This window comes from Haematobia irritans, chromosome 5 (assembly GCF_050003625.1).
Source record: "Haematobia irritans isolate KBUSLIRL chromosome 5, ASM5000362v1, whole genome shotgun sequence".
In the NCBI taxonomy this organism is placed as follows: Eukaryota; Metazoa; Arthropoda; class Insecta; order Diptera; family Muscidae; genus Haematobia; species Haematobia irritans.
Genome location: NC_134401.1, coordinates 94,776,779 through 94,800,190, shown reverse-complemented (window position 1 = coordinate 94,800,190; position 23,412 = coordinate 94,776,779). Strand labels below are relative to the sequence as shown.

Below are 23,412 nucleotides of genomic sequence, written 5' to 3'. Positions count from 1 at the left end.
CTCAAATTTAAAATTGTCAAACATTTACAAAACTGAGTATAGGATTTTCGACACAAAAATGTTACATGTTCCCCGTCCAAAAATAACATTTCGGTCATATTCCTTCTCTGTGTGTACTTAACAAAATATCTCCAAAATTGTTCCGGCAATTTTGCAATTTTGGTGCAATTCATAGCAAAATTCTGTCAATTTTAATTTCAATTTAATTTTTTATCAATACACCAATAAATTTGTTACAGGTCATTGATAAACTCCAACAAACCACAATCAAATTTTTTCGTTCAAATTCAAAAATATTTGTTGAGGATTAAACGGAACGTTCAACAACAAATATTTTGTACTGTTGGATACTCAACAAATTACTTACAAATTATGTTATTGAGAACACAAATTATTAGTTGCCTTCTGATGGTGACGATTGCTAACAACTTTTTTGTAATAATGGTTATTAAAAGTACAAATTAGTTTGTTGCAGGAAAATTAACAAATTTTGTTATTAGTTTTCCAACAAAAGTTATTGGTTCTCAAACTTATTTTTATCTGTGTACCCTCCATCATAGGATGGGGGTATATTAACTTTGTCATTCCGTTTGTAACACATCGAAATATTGCACTAAGACCCCATAAAGTATATATATTCTGGGTCGTGGTGAAATTCTGAGTCGATCTAACCATGTCCGTCCGTCCGTCCGTCCGTCCGTCCGTCTGTTGAAATCACGCTAACTTCCGAAAAAAACAAGCTATCGACTTGAAACTTGGCAGAAGTAGTTGTTATCAATGTAGGTCGGATGGTATTGAAAATGGGCCATATCGGTCCACTTTTACGTATAGCCCCCATATAAAGGGACCCTCAGATTTGGCTTGTTGAGCCTCTAACAGAAGCATATTTCATCCGATCCGGCTGAAATTTGGTATATGGTGTTGGTATATGGTCTCTACCAACCATGCAAAAATTGGTCCACATCGGTCCATAATTATATATAGCCCCCATATAAACCGATCTCCAGATTTGGCTTGCGGACCCTAAAAGAGAAGCAAATTTCATCCGATCCGGCTGAAATTGGGAACATGATGTTGGTATATGGTCTCTAATATCCATGCAAAAATTGGTTCACATCGGTCCATAATTATATATAGCCCCCATATAAACCGATCTCCAGATTTGGCTTGCGGACCCTAAAAGAGAAGCAAATTTCATCCGATCGGGCTGAAATTGGGTACATGGTGTTGGTATATGGTCTCTAATATCCATGCGAAAATTGGTTTACATCGGTCCATAATTATATATAGCCCCCGTATAAACCGATCTCCAGATTTGGCTTGCGGACCCTAAAAGAGAAGCAAATTTCATCCGATCCGGCTGAAATTGGGTACATGGTGTTGGTATATGGTCTCAAACAACCATGCAAAAATTGGTCCACATCGGTCCATAATTATATATAGACCCCACACACAAAAAAATTTTTTTCTGATTCAATCACCAAATTAATTGATCTAATTAATTTTTTAATTGAAATGTCTTCAATCACGAAAATGATAGTATCAATCACAGTTTTAATTGGACATAGAAAAAATTCTTGATTAAGTGATTAATTGATTTTTTCAGCAAATTTCAATTAATTGTTTAATTGATTCAATTAAAAATTTAATTGATGTTGATTGCAAAACTCAATTAATTTATTAATTAAAAAAGGTCACTATTTTTAATTACTTTCTGAATTGGCTTAGAGTTTTTATTTGAATTAACAAATGATTGTTTGAAATACATTTTTAATTAAAAATTTAAAAAAAATCAGCACTTTTTTTAACCCTTTCACTACCGATGTCCGCTATGAAGGACATTCGAAAAAGACACCAAATTCTATTTTTCCACTTAGTTTTGATTTATTTCTCGATGTTATTTTAAAGGCTTTAATCTAAATAACCTATAAATATTTTCTATATTGGTGAGGTCCAAAATACATTTTTGTAAAGTTCTTTAGAAATAAACGAAAAATACGAAAATTTGAGACAATTTTTCTACTGTATGTTTCTAGTAAATGGACATTCATACGAAAACTATAGCTGACACTTTTTCGGGTTCTTTTTTGTATTTTTGCTCACACTTTGAAGGACATTATAGGCCAAATAGCGCTTATTTTCGTAAGGCCACTTGGTCACAATTCAAGAATCAAATTTTCTAAACAAGCTCATATAGCTCTTGAAGTATTTGAAGAAGGTTTTCAAAATGGCAATTTTTGTTCTACATGCTGGTAGTACAAGTAAAAACAGAAGAAAAATTAAAGTTTTTAACATTAGGTTTATTTCGGTAGTGAAAGGGTTAACAGAATTAGTCTTCCGAATTTGAATAAAAAGTTAATTGTATCAATTAATTTTTTAATTAAAAATTTAAAAATTTTCAATCATTGCCTTAATAAACTTAATGTTTCTATCATGATTAAAAAGTTAATTGTATCAATTAATTTATTAATTGAAAAAATTTCCAACTTCAATTAACTTTTTAATTGGAAATATTTTGGTGATATTTTTTTCTGTGCATATAAACCGATCTCCAGATTTGGCTTGTGGAGCCTCTAAGAGAAGCATATTTCATCCGATCCGGCTGAAATTTGGTACATGGTGTTTGTATACGGTCTCTAACAACCATGCAAAAATTGGTCCACATCGGTCCATAATTATATATAGACCCCATATAAACCGATCCCCAGATTTGGCTTGGTAAGTCTCCAGAGATGGTCTGTATCAAACTTTTTTAGGTTTGCGACTGTCGTAAAGTTGTAAACGTCGTAAACGTCACATACGCGTCGTAAATGTAGAAAAAGTAAAAAAAGTCGCAAACTGAAAATACTTTAGTCGCGTCAGCTAGGCAGCGAATGCGATGATATTCAAGACGATGGTATGTGCGAAGAAGTTTCAATTCTTAGGAATATTCACAATTTTCGGTTTTAGTCCCCGCATTTTCCCTATTGCCTTTTGCACGAGTACAGGGTAACCGTGGATTTTCTCGTCCTTTCTTAGCTTTCAAGTTCAGTCTCCTGTCTAATATAACCCCAAGCTATTTTGCACACTTTCCAATGGGAATTTCGATACCACCTAAGAAAATAGGCTTGACCATGGGAAAACTTCCACAAATTTCTGCAGAAACTCACAGCGAATGCTGTCAAACTAAATTAAAAATGTTCAGGATTTCTTCTATTCAAAATGTGGTTTTCTACAGTAGGTTTACGACTTTTGCGACATACGTATTATACCGTCGCAAATGTATGTCGCAAAAGTCACAGTTTGTGACAGGCCAACCCTGGAAGTCTCCAAGAGAAGCAAATTTCATCCAATCCGGTTGTAATTTGGAACATGGTGTTAGTATGTGATCTTTAACAACCGTGCCAGAATTGGTCCACATCGGTCCATAATTATATATAGCCCCCATATAAAACATTCTCCAGATTTGGTTCCGGAGCCTCTTGGAGGAGCAAAATTCATCCGATCCGGTTAAAATTAGGAACGTGGTGTTAGTATATGGTCGCTAACAACCATACCAAAATTGGTCCATATCGGTTCATAATCATGGTTGCCACTAGAGCCAAAAATAATCTACCAAAATTTTATTTATATAGAAAATTTTGTCAAAACTTTATTTCTATAGAAAATTTTGTCAAAATTTTATTTCTAGAGAAAATTTTGTTAAAATTTTATTCGGTTCATAATAAAATTTTCTTCATTGTCAAAATTTTATTTCTATAGAAAATTTTGTTCAAATTTTATTCGGTTCGTAATCATGGTTGCCACTCGAGCCAAAAATAATTTACCAAGATTTTATTTCTATAGAAAATTTTGTCAAAAGTTTATTTCTATAGAAAATTTTGTTAAAGTTTTATTTCTGTAGAAATTTTTGTCAAAATTTTCTTTCTATAGAAAATTTTGTCAAAATTTTTATTTCTGTAGAAAATTTTGTGAAAATTTTATTTCTATAGAAAATTTTGTTAAAATTTTATTTCTGTAGAAAATTTTGTCAAAATTTTATGTCTACTTTGTCAAACTGAATTATATACGTATTGGATCGATCTTTTTTGATTTAATATATACCACGTATGGACTTACATACAATTTAGAAGATGGTGTTAGAAGGTTTTAATACCTTGCCATCGGCAAGCGTTACCGCAACTTAAGTAATTCGATTGTGGATGGCAGTGTTTAGCTGAAGTTTCTACGCAATCCATGATGGAGGGTACATAAGCTTCGGCCTGGCCGAACTTACGGCCGTATATACTTGTTTAATTTAAAATAGCTTCATATCACTTTTAACATGTGGTTTTTAATCAAAATTGTTTGGTATGCCTATATTTATGTGCGTCACTGTATGTATTAGAGGTGTGCACGTGATACGAAATTGTCGTGACTCACGCTGCACAGTGGTTCCTAATCGCTTTTGTTTTGGAAATAATTCTGAAACTTTTGAACGGATAAATATATCAACATAATTTGTATGAAAGCTGAGGTGTTTTCCTCTAAGTTTGCAAATTTGTGCATCCCTAGTGGGTCCACTGGCTGACCTGTATGCGTTGAAAGTTGGTCACCTCGCACCGAAAAAAAGCATGCCCGGTTCCTAAGATTTTGACTGTACTCTAACAATTTTGATATTGATTCCGAGCCAAAGAAGCGGAGAATACAAGTAAGGGTACTTTTACGACACAATTCTCTTTTAAATTTGGGTTTTGTGTACTTGCTTTTAGGATGCAAATTTTAATTTTTCGTTTTTTCAGCTTTTTTCTTTATATGCTATCAAAGTCCTTTAAAAACGAATTAACGACAACATTATTTTCCAAATTCAGAATCGACTTCCTGTAGAAATTATGCTATGTTTCAAGCAAAAAACATCTTTAAAATAAGGTGTTGAAAACCATGTCCTATTTTTGAACGATTTTTTGCTTTGTAGTCAAGATGCAAGAAGATAACAAATTTAAAGACAATTTCATTAAATTTAAAGAATTTTTCTGAATTATTAAAGTCAAGTTGACCTTAGCCCAAAATTTTTTTTTTTCATGTTATGATACCCATTCTTAAGTGAAATCACTTAATTATAAGGACAATACGACTTCATTGAAAAGTTTATCGACTTTTGGACAAAGAAAAAAACTTCATATTAGAGAAATGCGTCTTCTAAGCTAAGAAAAATTTGCATTCGTATTTTAAAGACATGAAATCTTTGACCTCACGACAATATTTTTTTTTTTTAGTGTATTACAAAGCTTATAATGAGATTACATTCCGAATTTCAACCGGAGTGGAGAAAGTTTGCTCTTCCAGGAGTGGTCAAATCTGGGTGTTTGTTTATACCTAAAAGTCCGATATGAACCAATTGCAATATCACCCGACCTACAACAATAGAACCTTTCAGATAGTTTGTTTCATTTCGGATGCATGATTTCAACAGACAGACGGACGGACGGACATAGAGTATTTCGTCACGACGACAATGCGTTACAAATGGAATGACAAAGTTAGTATACCTCCATCTAATAAACATAGGTTGAAATGCGTTTTAGTGGAATGTAAACAATTCAATAAGAATGCTGTGAAAGAAATATCATGTAGCCATAAATTGGTTTGACAGATATACCATTGTGACCTTGGCAAAATATTGTGCCAGTTAACCTGCAACATACTAACTTTTATACCCACCACCATGGAATGGGTATCTATCATCAAATTCACCAGAAATTCTATATATTTTCAAGTATCCCGACGATGAGCTTATTTTTCATATGGTTCTCCTGAATCTTCGGTACGTGACGGCAGTGTTGCCAGTATTTTTCTGGCTCTTGTCCCCAAATTATGAAGTTTTCGTCCCAAAAAATCCCCAATTTAAATTTAAATTCCTCACAAAAATCCCCAATAATTTTCTTTTTTTTTTAATAAAACAAAAGGCTCTTTTGTAGAAAAACAGTAATATTTTAAAAACTAAAATTTTGTCAAATCCAGCAAGCTGCTAAGATCAAGATCAATATTTCGAACCGTAACATCAAGAGACTGGTGTTCGTCTTCCAAATGCTGGAGATATAAAAATGGGTGTTCGGACTTCCTTGTATTTATGAACGAAAATTTACTTCTAAATGTTCAAGTAGTTGAAAAAAAACAAGTATAAACGGCCGTAAGTTCGGCCATGCCGAATCTTATGTACCCTCCACCATGGATTGCGTAGAAACTTCTACGAAAGACTGTCATCCACAATCGAATTACTTGGGTTGTGGTCTCTTAAATCGTTTTCTAAATTGTGAGTTGGTCCATACGTGGTATATACTAGACAAACAAGGTATGTGTAGGTAAGTCTACAAATAATTATGAATCGATATGGACCTAGTTAGGCATGGTTGTTAACGGCCTTATACTAGCACAAAGTACCAAATTTCAACTGACTCGGATGAAATTTGCTCCTCCAAGTGGCTCCAAAAACAAATCTCGGGATCGGTTTATATGGGGGCTATATATGATTATGGACTGATATGGGCCACTTGTGGCATGGTTGTTAAATATCATATACTACCACCACGTACCAAATTTAAACCAGATCGGATGAATTTTGCTTCTCCAAAAGGCACCGGAAGTCAAATCTGGGGAATGGTTTATATGGGTGCTATATATAATTGTGGACTGTTATGAACCAATTCCTGCATGGTTATTAGATACGATATACTAACATCACGTACCAAATTTCAACCGAATCGGATGAATTTTGCTCTTCCAAGGGGCTCCGGAGGTCAAATCTGGGGATCGGTTTATATGGGGGCTATATATAATTATGGACCGATTTCGACCAATTTTTGCAGGGCCATTAGAGACCGTATACTTACACCATGTACCAAATTTCAGCCGGATCGGATGAAATTTGCTTCTCTTAGAGGCTCCGTACGCCAAATCGGGGGATCGGTTTATATGGGGGCTATATATAATTATTGACCTATGTGGACCAAATTTTGCATAGTTGTTAGAGACCATATACTAACACCATGTACCAAATTTCAGCCGGATCGGACGAAACTTTCTTCTCTTAGAGGCTCCGCACGCCAAATCTGGGGATCGGTTTATATGGGGGCTATATATAATTAAAGACCGATGTGGACCAATTTGTGCATGATTATTAGAAACAATATACTAACACCATGTACCAAATTTCAGCCGTATTGGATGAAATTTGCTTCTCTTAGAGGCTCCGAAAGCCAAATCGGGGGCTCGGTTCATATGGGGGCTATATATAATTATGGACCGATGCGGACCAATTTTTGCATAGTTGTTAGAGACCATATACTAACACCATGTACCAAATTTCAGCCGGATCGGATGAAATTTGCTTCTCTTAGAGGCTCCGAAAGCCAAATCGGGGGATCGGTTTATGTGGGGCCTGTATATAATTATGGACCGATGCGGACCAATTTTTGCATGGTTGTTAGAGGCCATATACTAACACCATGTACCAAATTTCACCCGGATCGGATGAAATTTGCTCCTCTTAGTGGGTCTGCAAGCCACATTTGGGGGTCCGTTTATATGGGGGCTATACGTAAAAGTGGACCGATATGGCCCGTTTGCAATACCGTCTGACCTACATCAATAACAACTACTTGTGCCAAGTTTCAAGTCGATAGCTTGTTTCGTTCGGAAGTTAGCATGATTTCAACAGACGGACGGACGGACATGCTCAGATCGACTCAGAATTTCACCACGACCCAGAATATATATACTTTATGGGGTCTTAGAGCAATATTTCGATGTGTTATGGTGGAGGGTGTCCTATGGTGGAGGGTATAAAAATTCCATATAGAAAAAAAAAATTGACAAAATGTTCTACATAGAATTAAAATTTGGCAACATTTTCTACAGAAATAAAATTGTGACAAAATTTTCTATAAAAATAAAATTTTGGCAAAATTTTCTATAGAAATAAAATTTTAACAAAATTTTCTAAGAAATAAAAGTTTGGCAAAACTTTTTTGTAGGCCCGAGCCCTCATGAAATGAGTTCGCAACTGTTAAGCTGGCTAAAATTATAAATTAGCCCTTGGGCCCCCACAATAAAATTTTGTGCCCGTTACTAGGCCATGGAATAAAGAGGACTAATGGATTTTTATTTTGAAATTGCGCTTTGATTCTTCTTTAATAATATACAAATAACAAGTATATACGGCCGTAAGTTCGGCCAGGCCGAAGCTTATGTACCCTCCATCATGGATTGCGTAGAAACTTCAGCTAAACACTGCCATCCACAATCGAATTACTTAAGTTGCGGTAACGCTTGCCGATGGCAAGGTATTAAAACCTTCTAACACCATCTTCTAAATTGTATGTAAGTCCATACGTGGTATATATTAAATCAAAAAAGATCGATCCAATACGTATATAATTCAGTTTGACAAAGTAGACATAAAATTTTGACAAAATTTTCTACAGAAATAAAATTTTAACAAAATTTTCTATAGAAATAAAATTTTCACAAAATTTTCTACAGAAATAAAAATTTTGACAAAATTTTCTATAGAAAGAAAATTTTGACAAAAATTTCTACAGAAATAAAACTTTAACAAAATTTTCTATAGAAATAAACTTTTGACAAAATTTTCTATAGAAATAAAATCTTGGTAAATTATTTTTGGCTCGAGTGGCAACCATGATTACGAACCGAATAAAATTTGAACAAAATTTTCTATAGAAATAAAATTTTGACAATGAAGAAAATTTTATTATGAACCGAATAAAATTTTAACAAAATTTTCTCTAGAAATAAAATTTTGACAAAATTTTCTATAGAAATAAAGTTTTGACAAAATTTTCTATATAAATAAAATTTTGGTAGATTATTTTTGGCTCTAGTGGCAACCATGATTATGAACCGATATGGACCAATTTTTGTGTGATTGGACCAATTTTGGTATGGTTGTTAGCGACCATATACTAACACCACGTTCCTAATTTTAACCGGATCGGATGAATTTTGCTCCTCCAAGAGGCTCCGGAACCAAATCTGGAGAATGTTTTATATGGGGGCTATATATAATTATGGACCGATGTGGACCAATTCTGGCACGGTTGTTAAAGATCACATACTAACACCATGTTCCAAATTACAACCGGATTGGATGAAATTTGCTTCTCTTGGAGACTTCCAGGGTTGGCCTGTCACAAACTGTGACTTTTGCGACATACATTTGCGACGGTATAATACGTATGTCGCAAAAGTCGTAAACCTACTGTAGAAAACCACATTTTGAATAGAAGAAATCCTGAACATTTTTAATTTAGTTTGACAGCATTCGCTGTGAGTTTCTGCAGAAATTTGTGGAAGTTTTCCCATGGTCAAGCCTATTTTCTTAGGTGGTATCGAAATTCCCATTGGAAAGTGTGCAAAATAGCTTGGGGTTATATTAGACAGGAGACTGAACTTGAAAGCTAAGAAAGGACGAGAAAATCCACGGTTACCCTGTACTCGTGCAAAAGGCAATAGGGAAAATGCGGGGACTAAAACCGAAAATTGTGAATATTCCTAAGAATTGAAACTTCTTCGCACATACCATCGTCTTGAATATCATCGCATTCGCTGCCTAGCTGACGCGACTAAAGTATTTTCAGTTTGCGACTTTTTTTACTTTTTCTACATTTACGACGCGTATGTGACGTTTACGACGTTTACAACTTTACGACAGTCGCAAACCTAAAAAAGTTTGATACAGACCATCTCTGGAGACTTACCAAGCCAAATCTGGGGATCGGTTTATATGGGGTCTATATATAATTATGGACCGATGTGGACCAATTTTTGCATGGTTGTTAGAGACCGTATACAAACACCATGTACCAAATTTCAGCCGGATCGGATGAAATATGCTTCTCTTAGAGGCTCCACAAGCCAAATCTGGAGATCGGTTTATATGCACAGAAAAAAATATCACCAAAATATTTCCAATTAAAAAGTTAATTGAAGTTGAAAATTTTTTCAATTAATAAATTAATTGATACAATTAACTTTTTAATCATGATAGAAACATTAAGTTTATTAAGGCAATGATTGAAAATTTTTAAATTTTTAATTAAAAAATTAATTGATACAATTAACTTTTTATTCAAATTCGGAAGACTAATTCTGTTAACCCTTTCACTACCGAAATAAACCTAATGTTAAAAACTTTAATTTTTCTTCTGTTTTTACTTGTACTACCAGCATGTAGAACAAAAATTGCCATTTTGAAAACCTTCTTCAAATACTTCAAGAGCTATATGAGCTTGTTTTGAAAATTTGATTCTTGAATTGTGACCAAGTGGCCTTACGAAAATAAGCGCTATTTGGCCTATAATGTCCTTCAAAGTGTGAGCAAAAATACAAAAAAGAACCCGAAAAAGTGTCAGCTATAGTTTTCGTATGAATGTCCATTTACTAGAAACATACAGTAGAAAAATTGTCTCAAATTTTCGTATTTTTCGTTTATTTCTAAAGAACTTTACAAAAATGTATTTTGGACCTCACCAATATAGAAAATATTTATAGGTTATTTAGATTAAAGCCTTTAAAATAACATCGAGAAATAAATCAAAACTAAGTGGAAAAATAGAATTTGGTGTCTTTTTCGAATGTCCTTCATAGCGGACATCGGTAGTGAAAGGGTTAAAAAAAGTGCTGATTTTTTTAAAATTTTTAATTAAAAATGCATTTCAAACAATCATTTGTTAATTCAAATAAAAACTCTAAGCCAATTCAGAAAGTAATTAAAAATAGTTACCTTTTTTAATTAATAAATTAATTGAGTTTTGCAATCAACATCAATTAAATTTTTAATTGAATCAATTAAACAATTAATTGAAATTTGCTGAAAAAATCAATTAATCACTTAATCAAGAATTTTTTCTATGTCCAATTAAAACTGTGATTGATACTATCATTTTCGTGATTGAAGACATTTCAATTAAAAAATTAATTAGATCAATTAATTTGGTGATTGAATCAGAAAAAATTTTTTTTGTGTGTGGGGTCTATATATAATTATGGACCGATGTGGACCAATTTTTGCATGGTTGTTTGAGACCATATACCAACACCATGTACCCAATTTCAGCCGGATCGGATGAAATTTGCTTCTCTTTTAGGGTCCGCAAGCCAAATCTGGAGATCGGTTTATACGGGGGCTATATATAATTATGGACCGATGTGAACCAATTTTCGCATGGATATTAGAGACCATATACCAACACCATGTACCCAATTTCAGCCCGATCGGATGAAATTTGCTTCTCTTTTAGGGTCCGCAAGCCAAATCTGGAGATCGGTTTATATGGGGGCTATATATAATTATGGACCGATGTGAACCAATTTTTGCATGGATATTAGAGACCATATACCAACACCATGTTCCCAATTTCAGCCGGATCGGATGAAATTTGCTTCTCTTTTAGGGTCCGCAAGCCAAATCTGGAGATCGGTTTATATGGGGGCTATATATAATTATGGACCGATGTGGACCAATTTTTGCATGGTTGGTAGAGACCATATACCAACACCATATACCAAATTTCAGCCGGATCGGATGAAATATGCTTCTGTTAGAGGCTCAACAAGCCAAATCTGAGGGTCCCTTTATATGGGGGCTATACGTAAAAGTGGACCGATATGGCCCATTTTCAATACTATCCGACCTACATTGATAACAACTACTTCTGCCAAGTTTCAAGTCGATAGCTTGTTTTTTTCGGAAGTTAGCGTGATTTCAACAGACGGACGGACGGACGGACATGGTTAGATCGACTCAGAATTTCACCACGACCCAGAATATATATACTTTATGGGGTCTTAGTGCAATATTTCGATGTGTTACAAACGGAATGACAAAGTTAATATACCCCCATCCTATGATGGAGGGTATAAAAATATTTTAATTTGAATTATAACTGCATTAAGAATCTAAATCACTTTTTATTTTGAGGTACAAAAGTATTGGCACAGGTAGTTCTAAATTAGCTTTTTGGTACATTTAATACTTTTTGGGCATTCCATTCTTCCATCAACACTGTACCGAATTTCATCAAAATCGGTTAATAATAGTGGCCTAAATATTGCGATCAACCAACACATGGTCAGGCGGACGGACACCAAGAGCTAAACCCACTCAGGAGGTGGTTCTGTGTCGATCGGTATATATTTTATGAAGCTTAAAATAAGTATTTTTGGTAGGCACATTTTTTCGCAGATACTTTGACCACTATGTGGTTTAGGGTGCTGTGCCAATACTTATGTGCGCCACTGTATATGCTAAAGCCATGTGAATAGAATAAAGCTTAATATCTCTCTCACCGTTAAAAGCTATACACAATTAAAATCAATACATATTATTTAAATATTTTTTGTTGCATACCTTAAGGCACAATTTATTATTTCTAAATTCCAATTATTACACTGATAAAATAATATGTCGATCGACTCTTCCAAACCGTTTCAGTTAAAGTCGCTAACCTCTTGCATATTCCATCAATGGCGGAGATACGAATTTCACTAGTGGAGGGATGGGGCCTCCAGGCAAGATCCTTTTTGGGAGCTGAACCCGCGAAAAATTGATTCATATCGGTACAAAGGTTAGGTTAGGTTAGGTGGCTGCCCGATGTATCAGGCTCACTTAGACTATTCAGCCCATTGTGATACCACATTGGTGAACTTCTCTCTAATCACTGAGTGCTGCCCGAATCCATGTTAAGCTCAATGAAAAGGGACCTCCTTTTTATAGCCGAGTCCGAACGGCGTTCCACATTGCAGTGAAACCACTTAGAGAAGCTTTGAAACCCTCAGAAATGTCACCAGCATTACTGAGGTGGGATAATCCATCGCTGAAAAACTTTTTGGTGGTCGGTCGAAGCAGGAATCGAACCCACGACCTTGTGTATGCAAGGCGGGCATGCTAACCATTACATCACGGTCCATAATTATATATAGACCCCCAAATTTAACTTCTGGAGTCTCATGGAGGAACAAATTTCATTCATAATTATTTATAGACTCCACTATATAAAACGCTCAAGAATTAAAGGGGCTTATTTTCAATCACAAAATTAAATGGCATTTAATAATTTAATTGAAATGTCTTCAATCAAATTATTGTAACAATCACAGTTTTAATTGGTCATAACAAATATTTGATTAAAAATAAATAGATTTTATTTGAAAATTTAAATTAATTTCTTAATTGATTCAATTAAATGTTTAATTGATGTTGATTGCAAAAATCACTTAATTTTTTAATCGATTCAATTAATTAAAGTAGTTAAACTTCAATCCAATTTTCAATTAACTTTTTAATTAAATCAATTAAGCAATTAATTGTTTAATAGAAACCGCAAAAATATTCAATCCATTTCATAACTAACTTTGTGTTCTTAGTTTGATTAAAAAATGATTGTGTCAATTGATTTTTTAATTAACTTTGCGTTTTTATTTTGATTAACAAATTGATTTATCAATTTATTTTTTTTAATAGAAATGAAAAAATGTCAATCTTAACTGACCGAGTTTGATTAAAAAATTAAGCGAAGTAATTCGATTGTGAATAACAGTCTTTAGTAGAACTTTTGTATGCAATCCAAGGTGGAAATATATAATATTCATAAACTAGTAAAACATGTTTGGGACATATAATGTATGGGATATTATATTATATATAAATTTGGAAATTTCGTAGGACTCGCAATATATACAATATAAATGACAAATTTCCTAAAAAAAAAAACAACATTTAATAAAAAGAAAGTTCGTAGTCTAAATTTTCATTGTTTTTTTTTCATTAAATTTAGAACATGAATCTTTGAAATTTGCATCGTTTCGTTAGAGTCGTATGTCTTTGAATTAGGGACAATTTTCCCTAAAGTACAGAAAACGATTTTTGTTTTAAAGAAATAATCTTTAAATTGACTGTGATTTAGAATCTGTGAAGGTAAAAAAAGCATTCAAAAATATCCTAATACTTATTTTGAGGATTTTTTATACCCTGCTCCACACTGTGGAACAGGGTATTATAAGTTAGCGCATATGTTTGCAACACCCAGAAGGAGACGAGATAGACACATGGTGTCTTTGGCAAAAATGCTCAGGGTGGGCTCTTGAGTCGGTATAGCGATGTCCGTCTGTCCGTCTGTCCGTGAACACATTTTTGTAATCAAAGTCTAGGTCGCAGTTTTAGTCCAATCGACTTCAAATTTGGCACAAGTATGTGTTTTGGCTCAGAATAGATCCATATTGATTTTGGAAGAAATCGGTTCAGATTTAGATATAGCTCCCATATATATTTCGCCCGATATGGACTTATATGGCCCCAGAAGCCAGAGTTTTACCCTAATTTTCTCAAAAATTTTGCACAAGAAGAACAATTAGTACTATAGTCAAGTGTGCCAAATTTTATTGAAATCGGTTCAGATTTAGATATAGCTCCCATATATATCTTTCGCCCGATATGGACTAAAACGGTCCCAGAAGCCAGAGTTTTACCCCAATTTGGTTGAAATTTTGCACAGGGAATAGAATTAGCATTTTAGCTATGCGTGCCAAATTTGGTTGAAATCGGTTCAGATTTAGATATAGCTCCCATATATAGCTTTCGCCCGATTTACACTCATATGACCACAGAGGCCAATTTTTTGCTCCAATTTAGTTGAAATTTTGCACAGGGAGTAGAATTAGCATTGTAGCTATGTGTGCCAAATTTGGTTGAAATCGGTTCAGATTTAGATATAGCTCCAATATATAGCTTTCGGCCGATTTACACTCATATGACCACAGAGGTCATTTTTTTGCTCCGATTTAGTTGAAATTTTGCACAGGGAGCAGAATTAGCATTGTAGCTATGCGTGTCAAATTTGGTTGAAATCGGTTTAGATTTAGATATATCTCCCATATATAGCTTTCGCCCGATTTACACTCATATGACCACAGAGGCCAATTTTTAACTCCGATTTAGTTGAAATTTTGCACAGCGAGTAGAATTAGCATTGTTGCTAAATATGAGTGCCAAATTTGGTTGAAATCGGTTCCGATTTAGATATAGCTCCCATATATATGTTTTTCTGATTTCGACAAAAATGGTCAAAATACCAATATTTTCCTTGTAAAATCGCCACTGCTTAGTCCAAAAGTTGTAAAAATGACTCTAATTTTCCTAAACTTATAATACATATATATCGAGCGATAAATCATAAATAAACTTTTGCGAAGTTTCCTTAAAATTGCTTCAGATTTAAATGTTTCCCATAGTTTTTTACTAACATTGTGTTCCACCCTAGTGCATTAGCCGACTTAAATTTTGAGTCTATAGATTTTGTAGAAGTCTATCAAATTCTGTCCAGATCGAGTGATATTTAAATGTATGTATTTGGGACAAACCTTTATATATAGCCCCCAACACATTTGACGGATGTGATATGGTATCGAAAATTTAGATCTACAAAGTGGTGCAGGGTATAATATAGTCGGCCCCGCCCTACTTTAGACTTTCCTTACTTGTTTATTTAAAGAAATGGTCATTAAATTAACTGAAATATTGAATTTTTGGATTTAAGATCAAAACGCTTCAAATATAGGCTAAGACTTATTTTGAGGATTTCATTTTTCACTTTGAAATATCACTTATAATTTGGATTTTCAAACTGGTATTTTTTTATACGTGAATAGCTTTATTAGGATACCGCGACAAGGGAAATTCGATATATGCAGTGTGTATCTTAATGTATTGATCCTAGATTTAAAGCCGATAGGTCGCTAAAAAGTCTCAATTTTAAAGAAGCCGCATTTTTGACAGAATCCTTAAAGCAAGGTCAAAATCTTTGGATCCAAGTTAATTTCATTTTGAGTGTATATGGCATAAAAAGCGAAAATTTGATATCTGTAACCTAACTTTAAATTTATATAGCCTAGACTTAAGTTTAGATAGGGCCTTTATTTAAATTAAGTTCCCGACAGCATTTGATTTTTTTTTTCAATTCAATTAAAATTTTAATTAAAAAAATATTATTGATATTTTTTCTGTGTAGGCTTCAATTTTTTTAACTACTATTACAATATCAAATGTTATCATTACTTACTATAATCAGCTGGATTATGACTTTTCGGACAATTGAGATCAAAATTTTCCAAATATGGTACAATACCATTGACAGCACCCTGATATATGCATTCACCCTCAGATAATACATAGACTCTATCCAACATTTGAAATAAACTGGCTGAGGGACAATGCAACGAACAGATTATGGTACGTCCAGAAAGAGCAAGTCTTTTAAGAAGTTTAACACACTGCGTGGCAGAAAATTCATCGAGACCTCTGAAAATATGGTAGACAAATGCATCAATTAATCCTCTAAATAGATCACCTAAATGGTAAATCATAGCATACGTCGTTGGTTCATCTAGAAATAATACGGGCGGATTATTCAATAACTCCAGGGCCACACATAATCTTTTTCTTTCACCTCCCGATATATTTGAGATCATGGTATTACTTTTATCTGTTAGAAGGAATGCATCCAGATATTCATTAATAATCTTTTCACGTTTGGCTGTGTCGAAACATTTATTCAATTTGAATTTTGATGCATATCTCATGGTTTCCATAATTGTAAAATTTGAACTGATAAAGTCATCTTGGAATATATAACGAGAAATCTCCTTTAATTTAGTCATATCTTGTGGTCTATCGTTGACATCAATGCGGCCAGATGTTTTGTGGATTCTAAGAAATAAAAATGGAAAACTTACATATATCATTCAAAATTTCCAATAAAGTGATAATGAGTGACGTTGAAAAAAATGTGGACACAATTAATGCAAATAAAATATTAAATATCAATACAAGATCTGATAAAAAAGCCCCTTGTTATTATTCTGTTCACTTCAATTCAAAGTAAATTTGACTTTCTTTTAAGGATTTTGTTTGAGATTCCGAGCCAAAGAGTCCGCTTCTTTAAAATAAACATATGGAACTAACTATCTTTAAACGAAAGCTTTACAAACTTAAAATTACACCCAAAAAATTTTTCTGATTCAATCACGAAATTAATTGATGTAATTTAAATGAATTTAATCGAAATATCTTCCATCACGAAAATTATAGTATCACTCACAGTTTTAATTGGACATTAAAAAATACTTGATTAACAAATTAATTGATATCATTAGCAAATTTCAATTAATTTTTTATTTGTTTCAATTAAAAATTTAATTTATGTTGATTGTCAAAGTCAATTAATTATACCCTGCGCCACACTGTGGAACAGTTCGCCCGATATGGACTAATACGGTCCCAGAAGCCAGAGTTTTACCCCAATTTGGTTGAAATTTTGCACTAGGAGTACAATTAGTAGTGTAGTCAAAAGTACCAAATTTTATTGAAATCGGTTCAGATTTAGATATAGCTCCCATATATATCGTTCGGCCGCTTTACACTCATATGACCACAGTGGCCAATATTTTACCCCGATTTAATTTAAATTTTGCACAGGGAGTAGAATTAGCATTGTTGCCAACAAAATACCAACATTTTCCTTGTAAAATCGCCACTGCTTAGTCGAAAAGTTGTAAAACGACTCTAATTTTCCCAAACTTCTAATACATATATATCGAGCGATAAATCATAAATAAACTTTTGCGAAGTTTCCTTAAAATTGCTTCAGATTTAAATGTTTCCCATATTTATACCCTGCGCCACATTGAGGAACAGGGTATTATAAGTTAGTGCATATGTTTTTAACACCCAGAAGGAGACGAAATAGACACATGGTGTCTGTGGCAATAATGCTCAGGGTACGTCCCTGAGTCGATATAACCATATCCGTCTGTCCGTCCGTCCGTCCGTCTGTCTGTGAACACATTTTTGTAATCAAAGTCTAGGTCGCAGTTTTAGTCCAATCGACTTCAAATTTGGCACATGTTCCTAATTTGGGTCAGAATAGAACTCTATTGATTTTGGAAGAAATCGGTTCAGATTTAGATATAGCTCCCATATATATCTTTCGCCCGATATGGACTAATACGGTCCCAGAAGCCAGAGTTTTACCGCAATTTGGTTGAAATTTTGCACTAGGAGTACAATTAGTAGTGTAGTCAAGTGTGCCAAATTTTATTGAAATCGGTTCAGATTTAGATATCTTTCGCCCGATATGGACTAATACGGTCCCAAAAGCCAGAGTTTTACCCCAATTTGGTTGAAATTTGCACTAGGTGTACAATTAGTAGTGTAGTCAAGCCAAATTTTATTGAAATCGGTTCAGATTTAGATATAGCTCCCATATATATCGTTCGCCCGATTTACACTCATATGACCACAGTGACCAATCTTTTACACCGATTTAATTGAAATTTTGCAAAGGGAGTAGAATTAGCATTGTAGCTATGCGTGCTAAATTTGGTTGAAATCGGTTCAGATTAAGATATATCTCCCATATATAGCTTTCGCCCGATTTACACTCATATGACCACAGAGGCCTATTTTTAACTCCGATTTAGTTGCAATTTTGTACAGGGAGTAGAATTTGCATTGTTGATATGCGTGCCAAATTTCTAAATCGGTTCAGATTTAGATATAGCTCCCATATATATGGTTTTCTGATTTCGACAAAAATGGTCAAAATACCAACATTTTCCTTGTAAAATCGCCAATGCTTAGTCGAAAAGTTGTAAAAACGACACTAATTTTCCTAAACTTCTAAATAATACAGTTATATCGAGCGATAAATCATAAATAAACTTTTGCGAAGTTTCCTTGAAATTACTTCAGATTTAAATGTTTTCCATATTTTTTTACTAACATTGTGTTCCACCCTAGTGCATTAGCCGACTTAAATTTTGAGTCTATAGATTTTGTGGAATTCTATCAAATTCTGTCCAGATCGAGTGATATTTAAATGTATGTATTTGGGATAAACCTTTATATATAGCACCCAACACGTTTGACGAATGTGATATGGTATCGAAAATTTAGATCTACTAAGTGGTGCAGGGTATAATATAGTCGGCCCCACCCGACTTTAGACTTTCCTTACTTGTTTTTTCATTAAAAACGTAAACAATTTCAATTACCTTCTTAACTAACTTAATGTTTTTAGTTTGATTAAAAAAAAATAAATAAAAATTAGAACAAGTATATACGGCCGTATGTTCGGCCAGGCCGAAGCTTATGTACCCTCCACCATGGATTGCGTAGAAACTTCTACTGAAGACTGTCATCCACAATCGAATTACTTGGGTTGCGGTAACACTTGCCGATGGCAAGGTATCTTAAAACTTCCTAACACCGTAATATATACCACATAGTCCATACGTGGTATATATTAAACTAAAATAGGCCGATTAAATACGTATATAATTAAGTTAAAGGTTTCTATAGAAATAAAATTTTGACAAAATAAAATTTGGAAAAAAAATTCTATAGAAATAAAATTTGGAAAAATTTTCTATAGAAATAAAATTTTGGCAAAATTTTGTATAGAAATAAAATTTTGACAAAATTTTCTATAGAAATAAAATGTTGACAAAATTTTCTATAGAAATAAAATTTTGACAAAAGTTTCTATAGTAATAAAATTTTGACAAAATTATCTATAGAAATAACATTTTGACAATGTTTTCTATAAAAATAAAATTTTGGCTCGAGTGGCAACCATGATTATGAACCGATATCATATGCTGACATCACGTACCAAATTTCAACCGGATCCGATGAAATTTGCTTCTCTTAGAGGCTCCGCAAGCCAAATCTGGGGATCGATTTATATGGGGGCTACATATAATTATGGACCGATATGGACCAATTCCCGCATGGTTGTTGGATACCATATACTAACACCACGTACCAAATTTCAACAGGATCGGATGAATTTTGCTCCTCTAAGAGGCTCCGGAGGTCAAATCTGGGGATCGGCTTATATGGGGGCTATATATAATTATGGACCGATATGGACGAATTTTGGCATGGTTGTTAGAGACAATATACTAACACCACGTACCAAATTTCAATCGGATCGGATGACTTTTGCTCCTCTAAGAGGCTCCGGAGTTCAAATCTGGGGATCGGTTTAAATGGGTGCAATAAATAATTATGGGCCGATGTGGACCAATATTTGCATGGTCATTAGAGAACATATACCAACATCATGTACCAAATTTCAGCCGGATGGGATGAAATTTGCTTCTCTTAGAGGCTCCGCAAGCCAAATCGGAGGATCCGTTTATATGGAGGCTATATACAATTATGGACCGATGTGGACCAATTTTTGCATGGTTGTTAGAGACCATATACTAACACCATGTACAAAATATCAGCCGGATCGGATGAAATTTTGATTTCTTAGAGGCTCCGCAAGCCAAATCGGGGGATCGGTTTATACACTGGTAGAAAAATGTTTCGTACTATTAACGAACGGGCTTCGTTGATTATTTTTCGTTAATATTATGAAATTTGTGATCGTTAATACAACGAAATCAATCGTTAAAAGACAATTTTGTGTTTTGGTTTTTCGTTATATTAATGAAACATGTTTCGTTAATATTACGAATATTAAATTTGTAATTTTTTCAAGAATTAGACTAACAATTTTTTCCAAGATGAAATTATTATAATCATTTGCACATAGAGAGTAACTTTTGGAAACTTTTAGCCCTTAAAACAGTCGTTTTATATACTTCGAAACTGGAATTGAAAATTTCACTTATAAAACGAAAGTGATCGTTAATATATGGATATAGATCGTTAAAAAATAAATTTTAAATTGTTATATTTCGTCATATTAATGAAATATGTTCATTAATAATACGAATGGGAGTTTGAGTATTTCTGCCTCTCCGTACTCTCTCTCTAAAACGTCTCTCCATACTCTCTCTAATACGTCTGTAGCGTCTATGTAATTTGTACATACACATCTAAGCATGACAATAAGCACATGTTTGCGCGTGCGTCTTGAAAAACAAACGGTAAAAAGTCCAACAGAAAACTTGTCTGATGGGCAAACCTTAACAACATTTACGTTCTTTTCGCTAAAGAGTGCACAGGCTCATTACAGTTTCGTTGTGAATAATAAACATAGATGGTGGGGGAGTTAAATTGGTGTTTTTTGTATATTCGCAAGAAATTTAGTGTAAATTTTTAATCTTTAGTGAAAATGCCATGGGGAAGTGGACTTTCAAATGACGAAGGCGAAACAATTACCGTAATGAACCTTGGTTGCAAAAATAAATTGGATAAATGGACACGGCGATACGATTATCATTTTTTGGTGTTAGAAATTAGAGGCTTTTTTTCTTAAGTGAAAGTCACACTATATGATTATCAAATTACTTAATTTATCAATAAATATTATCTCCTACTGTACCAGAATATAAAACCTATTTCAAAGATCTTAACACAAAATAATACACTACCAATAACTACACTCAAATGCAATAATTGGTTGGGTTTCATTAATACAATGAATGATTTTCGTTCATACAACGTATAAGCTGCATCCATACAATGAATAAATTTCATTCATACAACGAATAATATTCGTTAATACAACGAAAAGGCTACGTAATAGCAACGTAATTCTTCGTTAATACTACGAAATATATTCCGTAAAGGATTTCGTAAATATAACGTAAAATTACGTTGTTATAACGAAATGCTACGTTGGCTGACTTTTAATGAAGAATTTCGTTAATAAAACGTAGAAATTCATCGTATTAACGAAACTTTTTCTACCAGTGTATGGGGGCTATATGTAATTATGGACCGATATGGACCAATTTCTGCATGATTGTTAGAGATCATATACTAACACCATGTACCAAATTTCAGCCGGATCGGATGAAATTTGCTTCTCTTAGAGCAATCGCAAGCCAAATTTGGGGGTCCGTTTATATGGGGGCTATACGTAAAAGTGGACCGATATGGACCAATTTCTGCATGGTTGTTAGAGACCATATACTAACACCATGTACCAAATTTCAGCCGGATCGGATGAAATTTGCTTCTCTTAGAGCAATCGCAAGCCAAATTTGGGGGTCCGTTTATATGGAGGCTATACGTAAAAGTGGACCGATATGGACCAATTTTTGCATGGTTGTTAGAGACCATATACTAACACCATGTACCAAATTTCAGCCGGATCGGATGAAATTTGCTTCTCTTAGAGGCTCCGCAAGCCAAATTGGGGGATCGGTTTATATGGGGGCTATATATAATTATGGACCGATGTGAACCAATTTTTGCATGGTTATTAGAGACCATATACTAACACCATGTACCAAATTTCAGCCGGATCGGATGAAATTTGCTTCTCTTAGAGGCCTCGGAAGCCAAATTTGGTGGTCCCTTTATATGGGGGCTATACGTAAAAGTGGACCGATATGGCCCGTTTGCAATACCATCTGACCTACATCAATAACAACTACTCGTGCCAAGTTTCAAGTCGATAGCTTGTTTCGTTCGGAAGTTAGCGTGATTTCAACAGACGGACGGACGGACGGACGGACATGCTCAGATCGACCCAGAATATATATACTTTATGGGGTCTTAGAGCAATATTTCGATGTGTTACAAACGGAATGACAAAGTTAATATACCCCCATCCTATGGTGGAGGGTATAAAAAAGTGTTGTTCCACCAAGACAACGCACCGTGCCACAAGTCATTGAGAATGATGGCAAAAATTCATGAATTGGGCTTCGAATTGTTTCCCAACCCACCGTATTCTCCAGATCTGGCCCTCAGCGAATTTTTCTTGTTCTCAGACCTCAAAAGGATGCTCGCAGGGAAAAAATTTGACTGCAATGAAGAGGTGATCGCCGAAACTGAGGCCTATTTTGAGGCAAAACCGAAGGAGTACTACCAAAATGGTATCAAAAAGTTGGAAGGTCGTTATACTCGTTGTATCGCTCTTGAAGGGAACTATGTTGAATAATAAAAACGAATTTTGACAAAAAAAAAATGTGTTTTTCTTTGTTAGAACGGGGACTTATCAGCCAACCTTAAATCTCTAATTCTCCAAATTTCTTGGCTGCTATAAAGGTATATGTTCCCATATATTCAAATAAGAATAAGAAGATTGGACCAAATGTTTTCAGACTTCTATAAAATCTCTAGACTCAACATTTAAATCGGCTAATGCCCCGGCAGTAAATCGGGGTAAAACTTTGTCCTCTGTGGTCGTATGAGTGTAAATCGGGCGAAGGATATATATAGCATCTATATATATCTGAACCGATTTCAATCATATTTACCACGCACAGTAAGAATCTTAATTGTACTCCCTCCACTCAAAAAAAAGTTTACTTGGATCCAAAGATTTTGACCTTCCTTTAAGGATTCCGAGCCAAAGATGCGGCTTCTTTAAAATAAAGACATTTTTTACAGACCTCCCAGGCTTTAAA

At 34.1% G+C, this 23,412-nt stretch overlaps 1 protein-coding gene across 1 annotated transcript in view; it reads right to left on the bottom strand.

Moving 5' to 3' along the window:
• The window catches only part of LOC142240831 (ATP-binding cassette sub-family G member 4-like), a 47,901-nt gene that overhangs the window by 11,536 nt on the left and 12,953 nt on the right, over positions 1-23,412 (bottom strand). Inside the window, exons 3-4 of the mRNA XM_075312575.1 lie at positions 16,406-16,741; positions 16,095-16,333 (exon numbers count right to left, since the gene is read on the bottom strand). Coding sequence (XP_075168690.1) covers positions 16,095-16,333; positions 16,406-16,741 — 575 coding nt within the window. The remainder of the gene's footprint in view (positions 1-16,094; positions 16,334-16,405; positions 16,742-23,412) is intronic.